The following is a 22447-nucleotide window of genomic DNA, read 5'->3' as shown; positions in this document are numbered from 1 at the left end:
AATGCCGCTTTCGCATTCCTCAAGAGCTTCCTGGAAGATACTTTCTGAATATAAATTGAACAGTAGTGGGGAGAGAATGCATCCCTGTCTTACACATCTAAGAATTTTTTGAGCTTGTGTTGTTTCATTATCCACCTTGACGACAGCTGTTTGATTTCAGTAAAGAGCTTCTATGCAAGGAATGCCTTTTTGATCTATGTCGAATTGTTTTAATATATGTACGAGTTTATGATGTTGTACGCTCGAAGGCTTTTTCATAATCTATAAAGCACATCATTACATCTTTCCTTTGATCGTAGAAGTTCTGAGCTAGCACTTGGGTTGCAACTAGTGCTTCCCTGGTACCCAGGCCTTTCCGAAATCCAAATTGTGAGCAACCAATAACCTTACCGCATTTTGTGGAGATTCTGTAGGAAAGAACTTTGAGGAATATTTTTAAAAAATGGCTCATCAGACTTATCAGTCGGTGGTCTTGACACTTTGTTACGTTGTTCTTTTTTGGAAAAGGGATAAAGTTAGATACAAGCCATTGGACAGGGAATTTTCCTTTTTTATAGATTTTGTTGAAAAATCTTTGGAGTATCGTAATTCCCTCTTCATCTAACAATCTGAGTAACTCAACAGGAATTTGATCAGGTCCAACTGCTTTTCCGTCTTTCGAGGTATTTATTGCTCTAGTAATTTCTTCAATTGTGATCTCGGGACCAGATAGGTTGTTAATATATATCACTTGTTCCTGAACGACTTCTATCTCAGGCCTCTCGTCTGCAAAGAGATTTTTGATGTATTTTTCCCATATGAGTTTCCTCTCTTTATCATCCTGTGCCATTTTTCCTTGTTCATTTTCTAAGTTAGAAAACTTCTTTTTTCTGTATATTCCAGCTACCTCCTTTAGTTTCTTATGTAGATTGAGGTCATCATGTTGTTTTTGTAACTGTTCCATTTCCTCACAATGTTTCTTTAGCCACTTATTTTTTGCCGTTCTTATCTCTCTTCTTATGCGTTGTTGTTGTTCTCGATATTTGTCTCGGTTCCCTTGGTTTTTATGTTTTCTTCTTTCTTCGAACATTGCCAGGATTTCGTCAGTCATCCAACTTTTCTTTTGTATTTTTTGTTTATTCTTTAAATAATTCTCTGTAAATCTTTTTTAACTGTATCCGTCATTGCTTCCTCTATGGCTCTCCATGTGTTATCCAAATTAACTTCTCTTTCTAGTTCTACTTTTGTATTCTTTGTTAGTTCTTTGTTTAATTTCATACTTAATTATCTTCTGGTGTTCTCATCTTTAAGTTTAGCATAGTCAATTTTTGGTTCTGGTTTGCGTCTCCTCATATTAGTGATTTTTATTTTTATTTCTGCTAAGAGAAGGACATGGTCTGATGGGACATTGGCGCCAGGGTATGTACAAGTTCTAGCTATTGATGATCCAAATCTTTTGTTAACCATTATGTAATCGATCTGGTTTTGAACTATACTCTCGGGGCGGTCCGCTGGGGCTTTCCATGTATATAAGCCTCTAGGTGGTAGCTTGAACCAGGTATTAGATATTTTCATATCTTCTTCTTGGCAAAATTGATATAGTCGTTAGCCTCGGTCATTTCTCTCTCCCAGGCCGAACGGGCCTATTAAATCATCGTCTCTACCTCTCCCTATCTTGGCATTAAAGTCGCCCATTATGAGGTTTACTTCATGTCTTTTAACGTTACTAAGTAGTTGTTTAAGTTCTGCGTAGAGCATTTCTATATCTTCTTCTGTTGAGTCCGATGTTGGAGCATAAACCTGAATTATGTTGATATTGACTGGACTGGCTTTCAGTTTAAGTAAGGCCATACGGTCTGAGAGTGGGAAGAACTGTATTACCGATGCAGATAATTTGCTCGTGATTATTATACCTACTCCCTTTCTGTGGTTTTTATCCTGGTTTCCAGAATAGTACATAACTGCCCCTTCGACAGCACACCTTCCTACATCTGGCCGCCATGTTTCTGCTATCCCCAAGACATCTATCTTCAATCTCTCTACTTCTTGGATTACGTTAGTCAGCTTCCCAGCTTCATACAAACTTTGCACGTTCCATGTTCCGATCTTCATTTTACTTCGTAAGTTCAATTGGGATAGGCTTTTATCATTTAACTGTGTTCCCCCCGGAGATCCGATTGGGGAACTGTTTATAACTCAGGAAAATTTATAATTAAATGACGTCATTGTGATTCTCTTGGGATAATAAGTAATGAAAGTGGTATCCCGTTGCCTTCCTTCATGCCATTTCTTGGCTTGAGTTTCGGCCGCCCACTCTGGGTCAGACGTCGTTTGTAACCGCCCACTCTGGGTACAGACGTTACAGTTTCACCATATCTGGTTACCCTCACTTAGTTTAGCCTGAAGACCAATGCAGTTGCCCGGAGTGTGGCACATGGAGCCATAAGTGAGAGTTAGGTGTCTTGCGAGGACCATTTATCAAGAACCATCTCCTGTCTATGACACTCGATGTGGTCGTTCCGATAAAAGGTACTACCTCTGCAACACAACCCTACAACCCCTCTAATAGCCCACAAAATGATATTTAAAGGGGGCCACTGACGATAATGTGGCGTCTTTTAATTTTGTCGAATTTGACTAATTTACAAAAATGTTGATCGTGTGTGACCGTGGATCCAACAAAATCGTTACAATTTTACCACAGAGAAACTGGTTTCTATGCTGCAGTACTGCAAAATTGATATCATTGACGATTTTGTTAAACAACACCGAAGTATCGTGAGTGAGCGGCTTTAAATACCATTCTATGTCCTACCAGATTAAAAACAATGGAAAACCTTCTCTGGTAATACCATCCGAGGCTTCCAAAAATGCGAGCCATGAGGTTTCTGAGACTTTAGGAAGATGAGGGAATTTTACTATTTATAATTCACCTCCCATCTGCTCAGACGGTAAATTTCCAGCGAGAATGGTATCCTTAATACTTCAAATGGAGTAAAAATATAAATTAAAAATAAATAAATATTTTCAATTTCGTTGCAACCCGAAACCGCAGTCGCATTATATTTCTAGTTCAATCAGAGAGTACAGCAAGAATCTCTACCGGTTTCGGGGCATCTTAGCCCCTCATAAGGAGAAACATATGTTCTTCTCTCTAAATGAGCTTCGATACTAGTCTCATGCCGTCCCGGATTACAACGAACGAAATTGCATGGATGTTCTAGCGACATCTGGTAGAAAAAAATTAAGGTTTTAATCTAACAGCACACAAAATGATATTTAAAATACAATTCTATATCCTACCAGATTAAAAACAATGGAAAACCTTCTCTGGTTACACTATCAGAGGCTTCTAAAAATGCAAGCCATACGGATTTTGAGGCTATAGGAAGATTCGGTTTCGGGTGGCAACGAACTTAAAAATGTTTATTCATTTTTAATTTATATAATTATTGTCTCTCCATCGCATTCGTGGGCGTTCTAAGAGCATTCTTCCTGTGGGGCTTCCTCACAAATTAACTGGTCAAGGCGGTTATTAGGGAGTCTATGGACATAAACAGCCCCTCTTAGACGTTAGGTGGTGATAATGTGCACTGGATCCAATAAGTAATTGTCATTACCAAAGTAGTGGATGCTTGTTTGGTCTACTAACATGTCACCTAATTTGGGCCATCTGGTCTCAGTTAGTCCTACTATGTATATCAAGAGACTCAGCTCACAACTTACTTCATAAAATCAATCTAATCCATCCTAAAATCACTTTTACCATGGAACTAGAATCTTCTAACTCCATTAACTTCTTGGACATTTCTATTACCAGACTAGATGACCACTTCAACTTTGGTATCTACCGTAAACCTACACAGACTGATCACTTATCCATTCCACTTCTAACCATCCTCTTTCACATAAACTTTCTGCATTTCGTAGCTTTATACATAGATTAAACTCTATTCCTCTATCTACAACTGAATTTAACAAAGAACTGAACATCATCAAACAAATTGCAGTTAACAATGGTTATGACCCAGACATCATCCATAAACTTCAACAGAAAAGAGAACTTAAGTTACTTCAACAATCCGCTTTCTCATCAACTTCCACAACTACTCCAATTTATGCCTCCTTACCGTTTAATAACTCCAAATTATCTGAAAGAGTCAAACAAATCATTTCTAATTCTTGTGATAACATCAAAATCTCATTTAAAGTCAATAACACCCTCAATAAAAGCTTAACTAACACCAAAGACCCTATCCATTACATGAGCCGTAGTGGGGTATACAGACTCTCTTGTTCAGACTGCGATGCTACCTACATTGGTAGAACTTATAGATCTCTTTCCACCCGATCGGCAGAACACAGTAAGAGAGATACCACTTCAGCTTTTTCACACCATTTAAAAGTCAATAAACACGAACTTAAGATTCCTGATGGGGTCCAGTTGATACACAACATTCAACAAAAAAATACACTCCGTTTAGACTTATACGAGGATTTGGAAATTGTCAAAGACCTAAAGAAAAGTCCCAATTGTGTTAACCGACAAACATCCCTTAACCGCAATTTTGTCCCCATTCACCGTCAATTATTTTCATAATTCCTATTACTTTGTTATACCTTCCCTTTTCCTATCCTATCTGCTATCTTCTTCATCCTATTTACCCACTGTCAACTATCTTCTTCGTTCCCTTACTGGCTCCAAACTCCTTACACATACTAATCATACTAACCACATGAACTCCTCTTAATCAAAACCTAATTAATTTACCATACCCTCTTTTCACACTTCTTTCATTTCTTTTCTTCATTAAGTTCAACCCTCATACCCAACTCTCCAATCTTTCTCTTTCACTCATTTCACCTATGCTTTGACCCTACATCACACTCCTTTGCTTTTTGTCTTTGACCTTTTCCAAATATATTTTTATCTTCACATCTAACATTTCATCACTTTATTTCATTTATCACAGTTAAACTCAGTCATTCTTTAATCAAATTATAACAATATTCATTCTCTTAATTTTGTTTTATTAATTCTATTTCATTCATTACACCTATTGTTTTCTATACTAATTAAATTTTAGTTTGTATCAACTGGGCAACCTGTTTTCCTACAATTATTTATTATCAATTTTACATATTCACCAGTTTGTCACAAGAATTTTCTCAATTTCATTAAAATTGTTCCATAATAATTGCATTCCTGAATCACATTTTCTACTATCAGATTGACTTTATCCTAACTCCAATCTATATAAAATTTTTTAATTTTCACCTACATCCAAACAATAATTCCCTACTACTATACAACCATCAATACACATGCTGTGGACATAAATTTCTTGATATAATAATATCCCTTTTCAAAATTTAAAACTTCTTCTATAACACCACTTATTTAATTTTATTTCTGTTATTACTACTAATCAGCTCACTTTATCATATTGTAATTTTTTGATCAGGTTAATTTTATTTGATACAGTCAATTTGTAGTTACCTACAGTTAAAATAATTTTATTTTGTAAAACACATTATCTTTTAATTTTAAACAACAATAGATTTAATTAACAGACAATTTCAGATATTAAAAGCTTTAACATATCTTCGTCTCGATCATGACTTTGTTTTTAAAATTCCTAGAAAATCGACTACCTTCTTCCTTAACTGTCAATGTCACATCAAGCATTTCCTTACATAGCTTTGACACTTAGTAGTCATCGTTGACCGAAGATGGTTGATTGGGTCCTCGGGTAGAGTTTCACCATGTTCCCAGAGGTTTAATCCTTTAACATCGGCGTTTAGCCATTTTAAATTTATTTCAACATAATGTAGATTTATTTATAATCACAACCATTGTTTGGTTCTGGGGCTATTTTGCAAGTATTCAAGTAAGTAATCATAACCACATTTTTTAACTTTCACAATTTCAACCATCTTTTTAATTTTAATAGTGGGATTACTTATTTGATTTTAGATCACTGATGATGGACCGATAGGTTTGAAAACGTTCTGATGAACTCATTTTATTGAATCCATTGGGATTCTAAAAATTTTTAGTAAATATACCTTTTACATAGAAGTGGTTTTTACTTCATGTTCCAGTTTGTTTAACTATAAGGTATACAGCCAATCCAGGGAACTACCCCTTTTTAGTTTACTATGTATATGTTTATCTCTCTTTCCATCTCCTGTATAACATTATGGATATTTTTTGCTTTCTACGTATATTTACTTAACATTTTTTAGTGCCTATCTTCATGCCATTTTTTCTGATACCAATGTTGTTGGTCGATGTAGTGATACCAATGCTGGGTATTTCATCGAAATTTCATTTGAACGTTTGATAACGACCTGAGAGGCCCCGTTTTCTTTCTGTGATGTTTCCCCTACCGCATCTTGGTCTGATATCCACGATCATTAACAGAGTTACTTTCTCGTACATTCATGATCATTGTAACTAGTAGTATTCATGTAGGTTCTTTAAAGTAGTGGTTTTTCCTTGCCCTCTACATCCTTATGCTATTGACTAATTTTTAATTCATCCGCGTCCTCGATTTCTCCGATTTCTCAAGCCTAGGACAAAAAGGATGTATCAATTCATTCACCCGAAGCGTTTGGTGACTAGTGAGTGATTGCTTATACCCGCAGCCACTCCGTGAAGTTGTTACCATATCTGGCTACAACTTACCCTTATTTAGTTTACCCTAATGACCAATGCAGTGGCCAGAGGTGTAGCACGAAGAGCCATAAGTGAGAGTTAGGTGTTTTATGAGAACCAGTTATCGAGAACCATCTTAAGGCTATGACGCTCGATGTGGTCGTCCCGATAAGAGGTGATACTTCTGTACAATCCTACACCACTAATATGCCATACAAACCTTCAAAATGGTGTAGTAAAAAATGAGTAAAAAATACAAGGGTTAAGTGAAAGCTATTAGAATAATTCTGCTTTCTTAGTACTCACATCTTAGTAAATGAAATAAGGAAAGACAGCTTTAGACTTAATTTGATTCAGGGGCCACCACCATCAGTTAACATATGTTTCTTCTTTTTAGAGTCATCAGAACTGCATGTGGTGTACCCTGAAGTGAACTAAATCTAGCTGTCTAGTAAGCAAAATAATAAACAACGAGCTCTTTTAAGATGGAATGCAGAATTCTTGGTGACAATCTATAATCTGAGCTTTTTAAAAAATAGATGACTCTAATAAAAGAAGAAACATATGTCAACTGATGGTGGCGGCCCCTGAATCGAATTAAATCTAAAGCTGTCTTTCCTTATTTTGTTTGCTTTATAAATTTTAAAAAGCTCAGATTATAAATTGTCACCAAGTATTCCGCATTCCGCCCAAGTAGCAATTTGTGGACGCGACAACGTTGTCTACCGCGTGGTAACGTTTGTTACAACGTTGTTATTGCCTAGAAGACGACCCTATTCTGCACTAATTTGGTGGACGATTTTTGAGTTGCCTTGACGTTGCCTAGGCATCCTATGTTTAAGCAACACCGTTTCGCAAGCGTTGCTATAAGACAGTATAAGACAACAACTGAAGCGACTATAAAATGCGCCTGCGTGCAGTGGTTGTTCAAAGAGTCGGACTGGTTATGTTTTTTTACCTATATTTTTAACGGGTCTACCCCAAAATCCCGACAGCCAAAATCCCGACAGCCACAATCCCGACGGCCAAAAACCCGACACGCCAGAATCCCGACAGGCCAAAATCCCGACAGGCCAGAATCCCGACAGGTTTGATAAGTTTCTTTTAACATAAAATTACATTTATTTCTTGTTTTTTGTTTATGGCCATCTGTTTTTATTTTGTGTTACTAAACAAAAGTATTTACCATTTAATATGAACTAATTTTCTAAATAAAATTTCTAACATGGGTGTATGAATTAAATTATTTTTTTGCCAATATATAGTCCTATAATATATCCGTACCTCAGAGCAAAACTGTATTAAGTCCAAAATTTCAGTTTTCTACCTTTTTAGCTCACTTGGCTTAAAATTTTCCGCTCTATTCACTGGTGTTTCTTATTCGCTGTTTCGACTGAAATTGGCCAAAATAGCCTTGTATGAACAGTATTAAGTCCACACTTCGCTTAGAGCAAACAGTATCTTCTGCACTTCAAATGTATTAGATCCAAAATGGTGTATACGTTTCCTAGAGCAAAACCATATTATGTCCAACAAAAAGTATTATGTCCCACTTAATGCAATTCAGGCAAAGCATTAAGTCCACAATCTTTTAAAATTTGGCAAGTTTGTGCCTCAGAGAGCACAAATTCTCTGACAATTTTGGAATCATGAGACAACCATAGATCCACAAAGACAGTTTTTTATGTTCTTATCTTGAAAAAACGTGTATCAAAAGAAAAAGAGAACGAACAGGTGCTCAAGCTAGCCATTGTAACTGGAACTATTTTTTTTTACCATTGAAGAAAAGAGACTCTAGACTCTAGATTCTAGATATTTCTTAATCTATTGTTAGATGTTCACTTGAAAAAATGCAAACTAGTGGAGTTTCAGAATGTGACAAAAGAGGAAAGCAGCTATCTAAAAATAAAGTAAAGAATGAGGTAAAGGATAGGATTCATGAGCTTATAATGGCCTATCCATATCCATATGAAGAATCACATTATAGTCGAAGAAGGACGGTGAACAAATATTTAGGAGGTCACCAAAATATTTCTACAATGTTTAGGATGTTTAAGGAAGAATGAGATTTGAAAAACATTCCTTCGGACGAAGTAGACAAAGAATGGCTTTACAATCACATTTGTAATACAGAATTTATCATTAGCTGTTCCTTCAAAAGACACTTGTGATAAATGTGATGAATTTCCAATCAATATAAGACAGTCAACGTCTGAAGCTGAGTGAGAAACATTACAAATGATGGTACAAATGGAAACAAATAGACAGGGAGATGTCCATCAATAGCCCTGGACAAAAAGTTTTAATGATAAATTTACAAAAATGTCGTCCTTGCCCAAAGCTAACTGTTCCTCAAAGTTTTTACAGTCTAAAACTCTGGTGTCTTAATTATACAATTTAGGATTCAACGGAAAAACAGGCGAACTGTTTAATGTGAGATGAATCAATTGCTGGTTGAGGTGGAAACAAAATGGGACTCATGCTTGGTCCAGTACATTCATTCATTACCTCAAAACACAACTTCTATTGTTATTTGGACCAATAATTGCTCATCCTAAAACCGGAACTTACAAATTATGTGCTACTTTTATCTACTTTCGAGATATCCACGTATAAAAGAAATCACTCACAAATTCCTTTTTCGAAGGCATACGCACATGGAGGTGGACAGTATACACTCAGTTATAGAACAAGAGGCTACAAAATGCCCTAATGTTCAAATTATTATCTACTCCATATGATTGGTTAGAGTTGGATACAATTTTCAGAAAAAAACAAATATTTCAAAGTGTATGAAATGATAAGTTCTAATCTTAAAGACTTTAATAAACTGTGCAGTTCTTACGATTCTCCATTTCAAAATAAAAATAAAACTGAGAATAACGAAAAACATTTAATTTCACAAACAGTATGTATGTAATTCAGAATTTAGACAAGAAAATCCTGGGATTCTGTACTTTAAAACAGACTTCGATTTGGAATTTAAGAGTGTATACTTAACCGAAAAGTTGGTAGAAGAAATCATCAATCTGTATAAGATTCTCTGATTTCGTTGAGAGATACCTTAAATCCGATAAGTACTAAAAAATTCAATGATCTTCTGCTAAAGTGGGTTCCAGTGAGGATTCAAGATTTTTTTCAGACTCTAGTGCATAAAGACCCAATTCAAATTACTGATATAGCGGCAGTAGCCCTGCATTTGTTAAGTTTATAATTATTTTTTAATGTACTTCAAAAAGTTGTTGTTAATTTTTTTAGTTAATAAAAATTCAGTTCCGTTACAACCAATTCTGTTTTTTTAATTCATCTTTTTTTTAAGTAGCTTTTTTAGTAGGTACTCGTATTAATGGTTTTGTTACAAATACGTCCGTATAATATTTTTAGTTCTTTACCTATATCCAAACATTTCCTTAATTTTGTAAAATAGGTATGATATTTTTCGTAATAGAGCTCAGTCTTTGCCATAGGATAGGTAGCAAAATTAATATTAAGTCACAGTTAAAAATTTATTTTTCAGAGCGAAAATGTGTTAAGTCCATTTTTTCCAAAAAACAGTAACTTTCAAAAAAAAATTTTTTTAGTGGTAAAAAGAACAATGATCATGATTCACATTTATAAGAATTTGTTAAATATAATTTAATGTATTAAATGGAAAATGTTACAAAACATTAAAAATAATTTTTATTTTCGCTCTCCTGTAAAATTTACATTTTGTGACTTAATGCACTTTTGTTCTGAGGTACGGATATATGTATAAACAAATCCTGAATTTAAGTTTACTTTCATATAAGAGATATTATCATGTCACTTACAACCTTCCATTTCAGTAAGTAAAGCTTTTATATTATAAAATGAAGTGTTTAAATAATTTTTTTTCTTTTACAATACATAATAATTAGTACCCGTACTTATTAGTAAATAATAATTCTTCAATTTCAATACTCTATAATATGATTTGATATTGCATTTGAAAAGGAAACAATAAATATTCAAAATGTAGTGGTCGGAATTTTTACTAATGCGAGAATTGTTGCATGTCGGGATTTTGGCCTGTCGGGATTCTGGCGTGTCGGGATTCTGGCGTGTCGGTGTTTTGGTCGTCGGGATGTTGGCTGTCGGGATTTTGGTTGTCGGGATTTTGGGCGCCACCGATTTTTAACACCTGTATGGTGAATGCGAAAACCAAAAAATATACTATTTTGAGTAAAAGTAAACTACATCATATTATGTATTTAAATTTATATAAATACATAAAGGACTTATAGGGGAGTGCATTTAGATTTTCACTTCAGAAAAAATCAAACAAGATAAAACGTTTTGTAATTTCATTAACAAATGTTTAATAAACAACATATCAAAAAGTTCTACTCAAAAAGTGGGTGATTCATTTTTTATTAAACAAATGAACTGCGAAAATAGATGTTTTGACTTGACTTGAAAACTGACTTGACCATTGAAAAATTCAGAAAATTTTACAAAAAAAACCTTATATAAAGATTTTTTTAAAATTAAATCTCTAGCTTCTGTAATTTTTTATTTATAACGCTAAAATCACCCTTCTCAAACACATTGGCGCACTGTAAACTAGCGTTGGAAGAAGTGCACGGTTGAGTTTTTTTAATGTAATTCTTTAACTAATGGATCAAAAAAAAAATTTTTACAAATTGGACATGAAAGAAGATGAAGTAAGCTATCTTATAGTTGTAATAAAAAGAAATAAAATGTATGGACATAAGTACGGTGTGGGCGGAAAGTGAGCCTTACATGAATTTTGTTTAAAAATGATTTAAAAATGTGTAACTAATACAATTTTACTTATAAAACTCTCAAATTTGCACAACTTACCTCTCAATCATCGTACTAAACAATGTTTCATTCAAAAAAAATCTCAAAAATTTAATTCAAATAATACGCAGTCTCAGAAAATGTAATTTTTTAATTATAAGCTTCAACAATAATAAATGTTCAACAAAAAATTTTTTTTAGCTCTTATACAGTATGTCTGCGTAACTTGGAACCTATTGATAACTTTTTTAATATCAGTTTTACGAAAAAAGTTATTTTTTATAAAATAATCTGCATCGTATATAACATAAGATGCAACCATCAAATATTAACTTTTGTTAATTTTGTACGAGGTATGTCAAAAAATATGAATTTCACTCAAGAGTAAAGTACCTTTATATTCCACAATATTAAAAATTTTTATAAAGAAAAGTTGTTTGGAATTAAAAACTATGTTCCAATATGTAATTACATCCTTCTAATCGAAAATTTGTTTTTTTTAATATTGCTTCAAATTAATTATACCCAACATCATTAAATTTTCACTTATATTATTTATGATAACTAATTTATTATTAATTTTATGAAAAAAGTTATTCATCATAAATAGTCTAGGCGCCAAATAGAGGTCACCGTGTCATTTTCAATTCTGATGGACAAACTCAACGGTTTCTTATGGATTTTTGGCTGCTGATTACGAATTTCGAGGGGGGATTTCGATCCGAGTGGTCAAAAAATTGTTATAAACAATTTAATTGTTTATAAATTGTTTATAAGGTTTTGGCTCATAAACTAAAAAAGATACAAAAAAATGTTTCAAATAAAATGTGTTTCTTAATAAATAACGAAGAAACCACCGTTTACCAAACTTAAATCCGACAATTAGAACTCAAGATATTGTAAAATTAGTGCACAATGCAAATTGCAAATTGCAAAATAAGTATTTTTCTAAGCTTTATCGATCGTAACTCGGCTTCTACGCATGTAAATGAGCCTTGTAAGATATCCTTTCAAAGCCTAATTAAGAGGCTTCCAAACAAAGTTTGTTAAATTATTTGATCTTCATTTGTTTTAAAGTTATACCCGTTTGAATTAATAATTTTCTTAAAAATATTGTACATTCATCTGTTTATAAGGGTTTCAAGCAAATTTGAGCTATAAACATTTATACTTTAATTAACAATAATGATAGAAAAACTCAAAAGGAACAATTTGAGCTTATGAAACTGTTCGTAAGTTTATTTTTGGCTAAGATGTCGATATTTTAATGGCGCGCTATGAGGCGCAAGATTGGCTCACAGCGTAAAGGTTCACGCGCTAAGATCTCGATGCAAATTATAATTTCTATGTATATATACGTTATCTTCATTTTTCATTTTTGAAGATCCTAATAAAATTTTGTCATATACTTCTTATAATTAAATCATCATACTGTATCTCGTATCACCTTTCATTCTATTTAATTTGTCTTCTATTTTTTGTACTAAATGAGAAAAAAATACATTAAAAATCAATATTTCAGAAATATAACTAAAAAGTGAGTATATATTATTTATTATTACTATTTTTACAAACATTTTCTTTCATACATCTGCATCGAGATATACAGGGAATCTCAGCTTTTTTACATTTGCATAAATTCTTCGAGCAATTTTTACAGACACATGGTGGTACTAAATCTGATTTTGAAGGCATTAAAATTAAAACTTTTTGGGGCTTCAGAGTTTTGTTATCTATAAGATATCCATATACAAGTGGATCAAGTTCTTTTGCAGAATCTTCGAGGCACGTTAATTGTGTGTACACCACAAAAATGCTCGTTTTATATGTAAGTGGATTGAGTTTGATGTTGGTGGCATATCTTTAACAAGAGAAATGCCTCCTTCAACAAGTGAAAACAAGAGAAAAATCTTTACGAATATTTGCTGTTTCAATTATACGTGCACAACCGTTCTCAGTAGAAGACCCTTTGATGTTGATATTTTTTTGACATATAATACATAATTTATTATTCACTAATTATTCATTATTGCAACGAATCAATATCACATTACACTATTAAGAGACAATGACTTTGTTGTAACAAATAGACAGAATTGACAGTAGTATATTATATTATTGTAGACATTGATAGACATATTAAGAATAGTTAAGGCTTCCTGAGCAAAATAGTGTAACACTAGACCAGTCGATCGGTATATTTACCATGATATTTATTACTTGACTGTGAGTTGATCTTGAGCCTCAGAGCGTGCTATTATATTATCAATATCTTGGCCAAAAATAAACCTACGAACAATTTCCTAAACTCAAAATACACCTTCTTAGTTTTTCTATTATTAGTTTTAATTAAAGTATAAATGTTTATTGCTCAAATTTACTAAAAACCCTTATACAAAAATTAATGTACAAATTATTTAAGAAAATTATAACTTCAAACGAGTATAACTTTAGAACAAATGAAGATAAAGTAATTTGACAACTTTGTTTGGAAGTCTATTAATTAAGCTTTAAAATGAGACCATGAAAAGCTCATTTTACTGCGTAGAAGCCGAGTTACTATCGATAAAGCGTCGAAAAATACTTAATTGACTGTAAGCCGATCTTCCGCCTCATAGCGCGCCATTAAAATATCGATATCTTGGCCAAAAATAAACTTATGAACATATTCGTAACCTCAAATTGTTCCTTTTGAGTTTTTCTATCATTATTGTTCATTAAAGTATAAATGTTTATAGCTCAAATTTGCTTGAAACCCTTATAAACAAATGAATGTACAATATTTTTAAGAAAATTGTAATTCAAACGGGTATAACTTTAAAACAAATGAAGATCAAGTAATTTAACAAACTTTGTTTGGAAGCCTGTTAATTAAGCTTTAAAACGGCACTTTCTAAGGCACTTTGCATGCGTAAAAGTCGAGTTACGATCGATAAAGCTTCGAAAAATACTTATTTTGCAATTTGCAATTTGCATTGTGCACTAATTTTACAATATCTTAAGTTCTAATTGTTGGATTTAAGTTTAGTAAACAGTGGTTTCCTCGTTTTTTATTAAGGAACAAATTTTATTTGAAACATTTTTTTTATCTCTTTTAGTTTATGAGCCAGAGCCTTATAAACAATTTATAAACAATTAAATTGTTTATAACAATTTTTTGACTACTCGGATCGAAATCCCCCCTCGAAATTCGTAATCAGCAGCCAAAAATCCATAAGAAACCGTTGAGTTTGTCCATAAGAATTGAATATGACACGGTGACCCCTCTGGCGCCTAGACTAAAATAGCTGTGCATGGTCTAACAATTAATATTAGTGTAGGAAACAGAGGTTGAACCTTGCAAAATGGACACAAGTCCGGTTTTATTTTTTTTCTGGCATATCAAGGGGTGCTTATTATAAGACTAACTTTTTCTGAAAAAATTTCGCCCCGGAACCCCCCCTTTCACCCCTTTAAAGGGGGTAATTTATGGTTTTTGCAGAACGTAGCCCTTCCTGTACCTTTTACAAAAAATTTCTTTTATAGAAATATGAAGAGGACTATATTTTCTACGATTTATTTTCGACAGCATCTCTCTATCATCCGACGTTTAGCAAGGGTGGCGCCCCAAAGTTGACAAGTTTTTAAAAAAGATGTTTTTAAAAAAAATATATTTTTCCCTAACTGTAACGGAAATTAAAAAGAAATTCTGCGGAGATTATTCACAAATAGATGATTGATTTTTTGGTATAGGTTTCACTTAAGGGTAATTGCCCTTTTTTTAATTACAGGGTGTTACATTTTAAAAAACCCCTTTTTATACCATCTGAACCGTTTATGCTAGAGTAAAAAGACTTTCAGAGATTACCCATGTACTGGTGTTATTTACAAATTTGTATAATGCACCCCCATTTTTTCCCCGGAACCACCCAAACAAAAAGAAGAATTAATAAATAAAGTAATTTTCTTGGAATCCTTCACACACAATGCCCTTCATTAATATGCTTCATATATCATTTTGTGCAAGTTATTATTACCCATGCATGGACACTAAAAGCGATTTCCTAGTGCAACCCCTGTAGCCAAAAACAATAAATAAAATGGGGGGTTGAAAATTTTTTTTTGTTTTTTGCTTTTTGATCCATATGGGCATATGCTTCATAAATAGTTCTTTTCAAAAATATATATGGTTATTGCAACATCCCTGCGCAAACCACCCCTATCCTTGAAAATATACTGCAGAACCTACCCCTATACCTTATCCAGCATGTTTTTACGATTTTCTCATTACCTATTCATTTTTTTTAAACAAAACTTATACAAGGTTAAAGACCACTATTTACTCTAAAAATTAGGTCCTATCAATTTTTTTCGTTTAAGCAACCGTTACGGCACAGTGGCGCCGTAAACCTCATATATGCTTTGACGGGCTCCAGTTTTTGTTTATTTTTTCGTCATCTGTTTGTTTTATTGATAAAGTACTTATGTAAAATAAAACAACACAGTGTAACCTACAAATCATGACCTATGCACATTTTACATTCTTTGCTCCCCAAAGCTACAGTGGTGGCCCAAAATAAATTTTTTCATATTTTCGCCACCTACACGCATTTTATTGCGTTAATGCTACCTTAATAGCACAATATTCACCCCTAAGTGGTCACTAAGCAGTGGCGGATCCAGGGAGGGGTGATGGGGGCGATCACCCCCACCGCTCTCAAACCAAGTGATATTATATTTGAAGATTATAAAAATATTCATTTATTTTTATAGAAATACTTATATTATATTAATATTATTTTTATAAGAATGACTTTTTATGCTTTAGCGACAGTGGCGGATCCAGCATCGTTAAGAGGGGGGTGCCAATTGGTTAAATTTCTATAAAAATAAATGAATATTTTTATAATTTTTGAATATAATATCAGTTGGTTTGAGAGGGGGGGAGGTGATCACCCCCATCACCCCTCCCTGGATCCGTCACTGCGTAGCGACCACCTAAGGGTAAATATTGTGCTGTTAAGGTAGCATTAATGCAATAAAATGCATGTAGGTGGCGAAAATATGCAAAAATTTATTTTGGGCCACCGCTGTGGCTTTGGGGAGCAAATAATGTAAAATGTGCATAAGTCATAATTGGTAGGTTACACTGTGTTGTTTTATTTTGCATAAGTACTTTATCAATAAAACGAACAGATGACGAAAGAAGAAACAAAAACTGGAGCCCGCCAAAGCATATATGAGGTTTACGGCGCCACTGTGCCGTAACGGTTGCTTATACGAAAAAATGAATAGGACATAATTTTTAGAGTAAATAGTGGTATTTAACCCTGTATAAGTTTTGTTTAAAAAGAACACATAGGTAATGAGAAAATCGTAAAAATATGCTCGCCAAGGGATAGGGATAGTTTCTGCATTATATTTTCAAGGATAGGGGTGGTTTTCGCAGAGATGTTGCAATAACCATATATATTTTTGAAAAGCACTATTGATGAAGCATGTGCCCATATGGATCAAAAAGCAAAAAACAAAAAAAAATTTTCAACCCCCCATTTTATTTATTTTTTTTTTGCTACAGGGGTTGCACTAGGAAATTGCTTTTGGTGTCCTTGCATGGGTAATAATAACGTCCACAAAATGATATATGAAGCATATTAATAGAGGGCATTGTGTGTGAAGGATTCCAAGAAAATCAATTTATTTATTAATTCTTCTTTTTTTTGGGGTGGTTCCAGGGAAAAAATGGGGGTGCATTATACAAATTTGTAAATAGCACCAGTATATGGGTAATGGCTGAAAGTCTTTTTACTCTAGCATAAACGGTTCAGATGGTATAAAAAGAGGTTTTTTAAAATGTAACACCCTGTAATTAAAAAAAGGGCAATTACCCTTAAGTAAAACCTATACCAAAAAATCAGTCAATTATTTGTGAATAATCGCGGCAGGATTTCTTCTTAATTTCCGTTACAGTTAGGGAAAAATATATTTTTTTTAAAAACATCTTTTTTAAAAACTTGTCAAATTTAGGGCGCCACCCCTGCTAAACGGTGGATGATAGAGAGATGGTGTTGGAAATTAATCGTAGAAAATATAGTCCTCTTCATATTTCTATAAAAGAAATTTTTTGTAAAACTTACAGGAAGGGCTACGTTTCGCAAAAACCACAAATTACCCCTTTTAAAGGGGTGAAAAGGGAGGTTCCGGGGCGAAATTTTTTCAGAAAAAGTTAGTCTTATAATAAGCACCCCTTGATATACCAGAAAAAAAATAAAACCGAACTTGTGTCCATTTTGCAAGGTTCAACCTTTGTTTCCTACACTATATACAAATATAAAATATTATATTTTATCAATATTATACGAGGTATTTATGTCAAAAAATTATATTCCCCTGCAATAAATATGTACTTTTATAGTTCACAATATTTCGATTAGAAGAGTGTAATTGCATATTGACACATCGTTTTTAATTCTGAACAACTTTCCGTAATTTTCAGTATCATGAAAACTATAGATATTTTACTCCTAACTGGAATTTTTATTTATTGACATATCTTGTAGGTACAAAATTGATAAAAATTGATATTTTATGATTGAATTTAAAGTCTTAGAATATGCAGAGCTTTTTACTAAGAATAACTTTTTTATTTATGATCCCATTGCAACAATTTTTTGAATATTGAAGTGATAGATTTTGAATAATTTGTTCTTTCTTTCTAATACATTTTAATTTTTAATATTATTGTGAAAATTATTTGTTTATCTTTTTTTTAAGAATGAAATTCCATATTTGTTTGATTGGATTCTACTTATTTTTCGTTTAAATATCCGCCATTTTGGATCCGCCATTTTGAAATTTAAATTTTTATTCTTTAATTCAGATTCAACAACCTGTTAAAAATAAAGACAATAAGGGCCAGTTGTTCGAAAGCTAATCAACAATGATCATTATCAAATAATTAATTACTGTCAATGTCAGCTTTGTTTGGGTTGTTAAAAAGTCTGTGGAGTCTATAATCAATTAATATAACAATAATTATTAACATAATTAATAATAAATCTCATAATTGTAATTAATTATGTTTTCAGCAACCCAAACAAAGTTGACATTGACAGTTTTGGTGACAGTAATTAAATATTTGATAATGATCATTGTTGATTAGCGTTCGAACAACCGGCCCTAAATGTTTTAGAAAAATGTTCTTTTTTATGTTCTTTTTAGAAAATCCGCATTTTGGATCCGCCATTTTATAGTTTATAATGTTAACATTTAAGTTAGGTTTATCAAAGTTCACAAAAATAAATATATGTAGAAATAAATACGTTTTGTAAAGAAATTATGATTTTACAACTATTTTTTAAGTTATCCGCCATTTTGGATCTGCCATTTTATAATTTAAATTATCAAAATTTGATTCAGGTTCAGCAACCTCTCAAAAATATCCACATATATGTAAACAAATACGTTTTATAAAAAAAATCGGATTTTACAACTGCTTTTTAAAGATTTTTAGGAAAAAATCCGCCATTATGAATCCGCCATTTTGAATTTGCAAATTGTAATGTCAGATTCGGGTTCAGCATAATCAAAACTAAAATGAAAATATTTTTTATCAAAATAAAATGTTGAATTCACCCATATTCTTAACATTATTTATACAAAACAATTGTTATTGTTTAAACAATTAATAAACAATTAGCGGCGAAATTTGTGAATAGAACTTTTTACTTTAACATATTTATAAACTAACAAAAAAAGTTTTAGAAAAATATAACCTTGTTTGATTTTTTCCAAAACATTGTATCTTTTCGTTCTAATTGCACTCCCCTATTAAACAAAATTACCTGATGTGAAATTTATAAACGCATCTCAGATTACCGTCAAATATGGATATTTCACCTTTAAAAAACACACGCGCTCCTTTTTTATGATCTTATTGACAAAAAATATGCGAATTTAAAAAAATTTAATTTTAATATAAAAGCCAAAATTTATGTTAAAGATGTTCTGTATACATTTAATGTATTGATGGTGCTTTTAAAGGTATTATAAAATGTCTGCATCTTTTATATTTTGTGTTTTTATTTTCTTTACATCCCAAAAAATCTCAAGTAAAAACCAAAATGACGCATTAAACAATATTACCAATATTACTTAACTTAAAAAATACCTTATTTCCAACCCTAGACGGATGAGACAACCGAGAAGTCCGATCGCCAACCAAACACGGCCAGGCGGACTATCCCAACCATATCCCAATCATTTTAGAACGCACCCTCTTATTGGGTGATATAGGTCATGTGACCAGTGTCAAAAGTGCAGCATTCTCCTTAGCAGCGTGCCACATTTAGTAGACATCTACTTTTTTGGTAGATTTTTAATATTATTTAAAGAATTTTATTAGTAGGCATTATTTTTTAATATATTTTTGGTAGGTATATATCAACATTTTGTTATGACTAAAATAAAATTTGCTTTTTAATAGTATTTACCCCATTTCTAATTTAATTCTCAGACATTTTGTTACAATTTCCCAATGTCATTACCGAAAATTAGATTCAGGACGTAGATAATAAATATTACAGAGAAATGAAACTGGTAAATACCAGGTCTAAATAAGGAAATCTTCATATAATTGGTTTGGAGAATTTTGAAACTGACCGTTAGTACAAGTGGCCGATTTTGACCAGTAACCGTTAACACAGGTTTTACTGTATTTACACGGCCTAAAAAGAATCTACTGATTTCTACTGATTTTTGAAAGTAAAACTACTGAAAGAGTAAAAACTGACCTGGCAACCCTGTCTATCAAAGCTGATATAAAGATTTAAGGTTAGCAAATCTACTGATAAAACAATGGACAATGGAAAAATCAGCTATTAAAAAAACAAATAAACAGGTTGTTAAATAAATCGAAAATTTCCAGCAAAATAAAATATAAAATAATAAGAAAAAAAGTAAGGTTATAAAGTAAATTCTTTTTCTTCTTCTAAAGTTGCTGCAAACGAGTCACACATCTAAAACTATATCTTGGGTCGTGACAAATAACTACCTAGTCGGCCAGAAAACCCATGGGCGTAAATTAGTTTAGCATTATAACGTTTTTAAGCCGTTGCGATTGTTGAAAAAACTGAACTGTGATATTATATTATGTAGTAGTTGTCACAATGGTAATAACTTAGTTGCCCAGCCCATGTAACTAAAGGTATTACTTAACGTTGTAACATCGTAATGTAAGTCGGGGTAGGGGTCGTTGGCCGAAACCACTGAAAGTGCACTCTGGCAACGTTATATACAGTGCATTTGTTTGTACTGACAACCAATGCGTCGAAAAATTGCTACTTGGATGACCTAAAGGAGAATTTTCTCTTTTCTATTTTGTTTAAATAGATGTCGCTAATGCGTCCATTTGTAAATTATTGTTTATTATTTTGCTGAATAGACAGCCAGATTTATTTCAATTCAGGGTACACCACAGGCCGTTCTGATGACACTAAAAAGAAGAAACATGTGTTAACTGATGGTGGTGGCCACTGAATCGAATTAAATCTAAAGCTGTCTTTTCTTGTTGCTATAAAGTTTTAAAGAAATTTTCTCATCCAAGTGGTTTGTTTTTATGTCAAGGTTTTACATTTCAATTAATAATTTATAATATTATTGCATTAAACTTGTAGGAATTCCAACATTCTATACTACAGTTCTTTTTGCAATGGAGGGAATCGGAACAATAATGCCTGTGGAAAATTCCATGATTGAAGACAGGTTCACAGGATGTCCAGGTGTTCTAAATACGGCTATGACTTCTGTCGTAGTTTTTTATACGGTAATTGGTTTTTGTGGCTATTTTGCTTATGGTGACAAAACAGAAGCTACCATCACCTTAAATTTACCTGGCGATGAAATGTAAGTTTATCTTTCATGTAGTATGAAAATATAGTCCATTAGATTATTTATTTATATGCCACAAATATTTTAGATATAAAAACTTACAATAAAGTAAAAAGCTAGTTTAATTGATATTCGCGGTGTTAAGTCACAATGACGACCTCTCTTAGATTTCGGCTCAACAAGAGGGTGTTTTTCTTCTTTTTCTTTTTATTGGCCAGCTATAATGGGGGTTTAATATCAAATTTTGATATTTCAAACGCGCGAAAAAATCTGCATTGTTTATTTTTACAAATTTGTGGCTAATATAAAATTATTAACATGGTTTTGAAGCTGCTGTGATTGAAAAAAATCAAAATTTTGATTCTGAAAACAATATTTCCGAAGATTTAGGTAATTTTTAATCCACTGTGACTGTTAACAATGAATCAGATTATTCAAACATAACATTGTCGAAATTGTAGATGAAACAATAAGTAATTGTCAAGATACTTATTGCTATAATTGTATTGATTTGAACAGAGCAGATTTGAACAAGATGTTAAATATATTTTAAAGGGTTTTGATCTAAATAGGTACACTGTATACATATCTGCTTAGTATCTGCTTTTATTTTTGTTGCTTTACCTTTGGTTTGTGGCTTCTAGTATCTCTAGTTGCTTACTCCATCCAGGACAAAACAGGGAAATTAAACACACTCAATGTCATATAGATGTTAAAAAATATTATTTATTTATCCAGTATACCATAAAAATAGGATTTAAAAAATATGCTAAAATCTAAATTTGCTGCAACTATTTCTCATCTACTAAATTATACTTTAATTCTGATATCTCCTCTGTTTTAACAAAAAAAAATATATTTAACTATTTCGTTATTTATCCTTACAAAATTTAGTAAAACCTACTTTTCTCTTTTTGAATTGATTACTTATTTCTTCTTTAAAATTTGGACTGACTAATTATGTTATAGAACTGTTCACTATAAAAATTAAGCAAATATGGTGTGGATATAAACAAACTTTCTCCGTTTCACAAATGATTTGACTAACCTTTTTGTTTCTTCTCTACTTCTTTTCCCGGATTGCGTCGTCCTCGATTCTCCCACACGTACTCTTAGGATGTTGCGAAAGGTCCCTCTCGTCCAAACTGTTTCACA

The 22447-nt window shown here is 32.4% G+C and overlaps 1 protein-coding gene across 6 annotated transcripts in view; it reads left to right on the top strand.

Annotated features, from left to right (window-relative positions):
- Positions 1-22447, top strand: part of LOC114328093 (proton-coupled amino acid transporter-like protein pathetic) — a 275550-nt gene that overhangs the window by 238358 nt on the left and 14745 nt on the right. For all 6 annotated transcript variants that reach the window (XM_028276858.2, XM_028276852.2, XM_028276853.2 and 3 more), the window contains one exon: positions 21079-21307. In XM_028276858.2, the coding sequence (XP_028132659.1) occupies positions 21079-21307 (229 nt within the window). The remainder of the gene's footprint in view (positions 1-21078; positions 21308-22447) is intronic.

The sequence above is a fragment of the Diabrotica virgifera genome, chromosome 3 (assembly GCF_917563875.1).
Source record: "Diabrotica virgifera virgifera chromosome 3, PGI_DIABVI_V3a".
Classification (NCBI taxonomy): domain Eukaryota; kingdom Metazoa; phylum Arthropoda; class Insecta; order Coleoptera; family Chrysomelidae; genus Diabrotica; species Diabrotica virgifera.
This window is presented reverse-complemented; position numbering and strand designations above follow the sequence as displayed.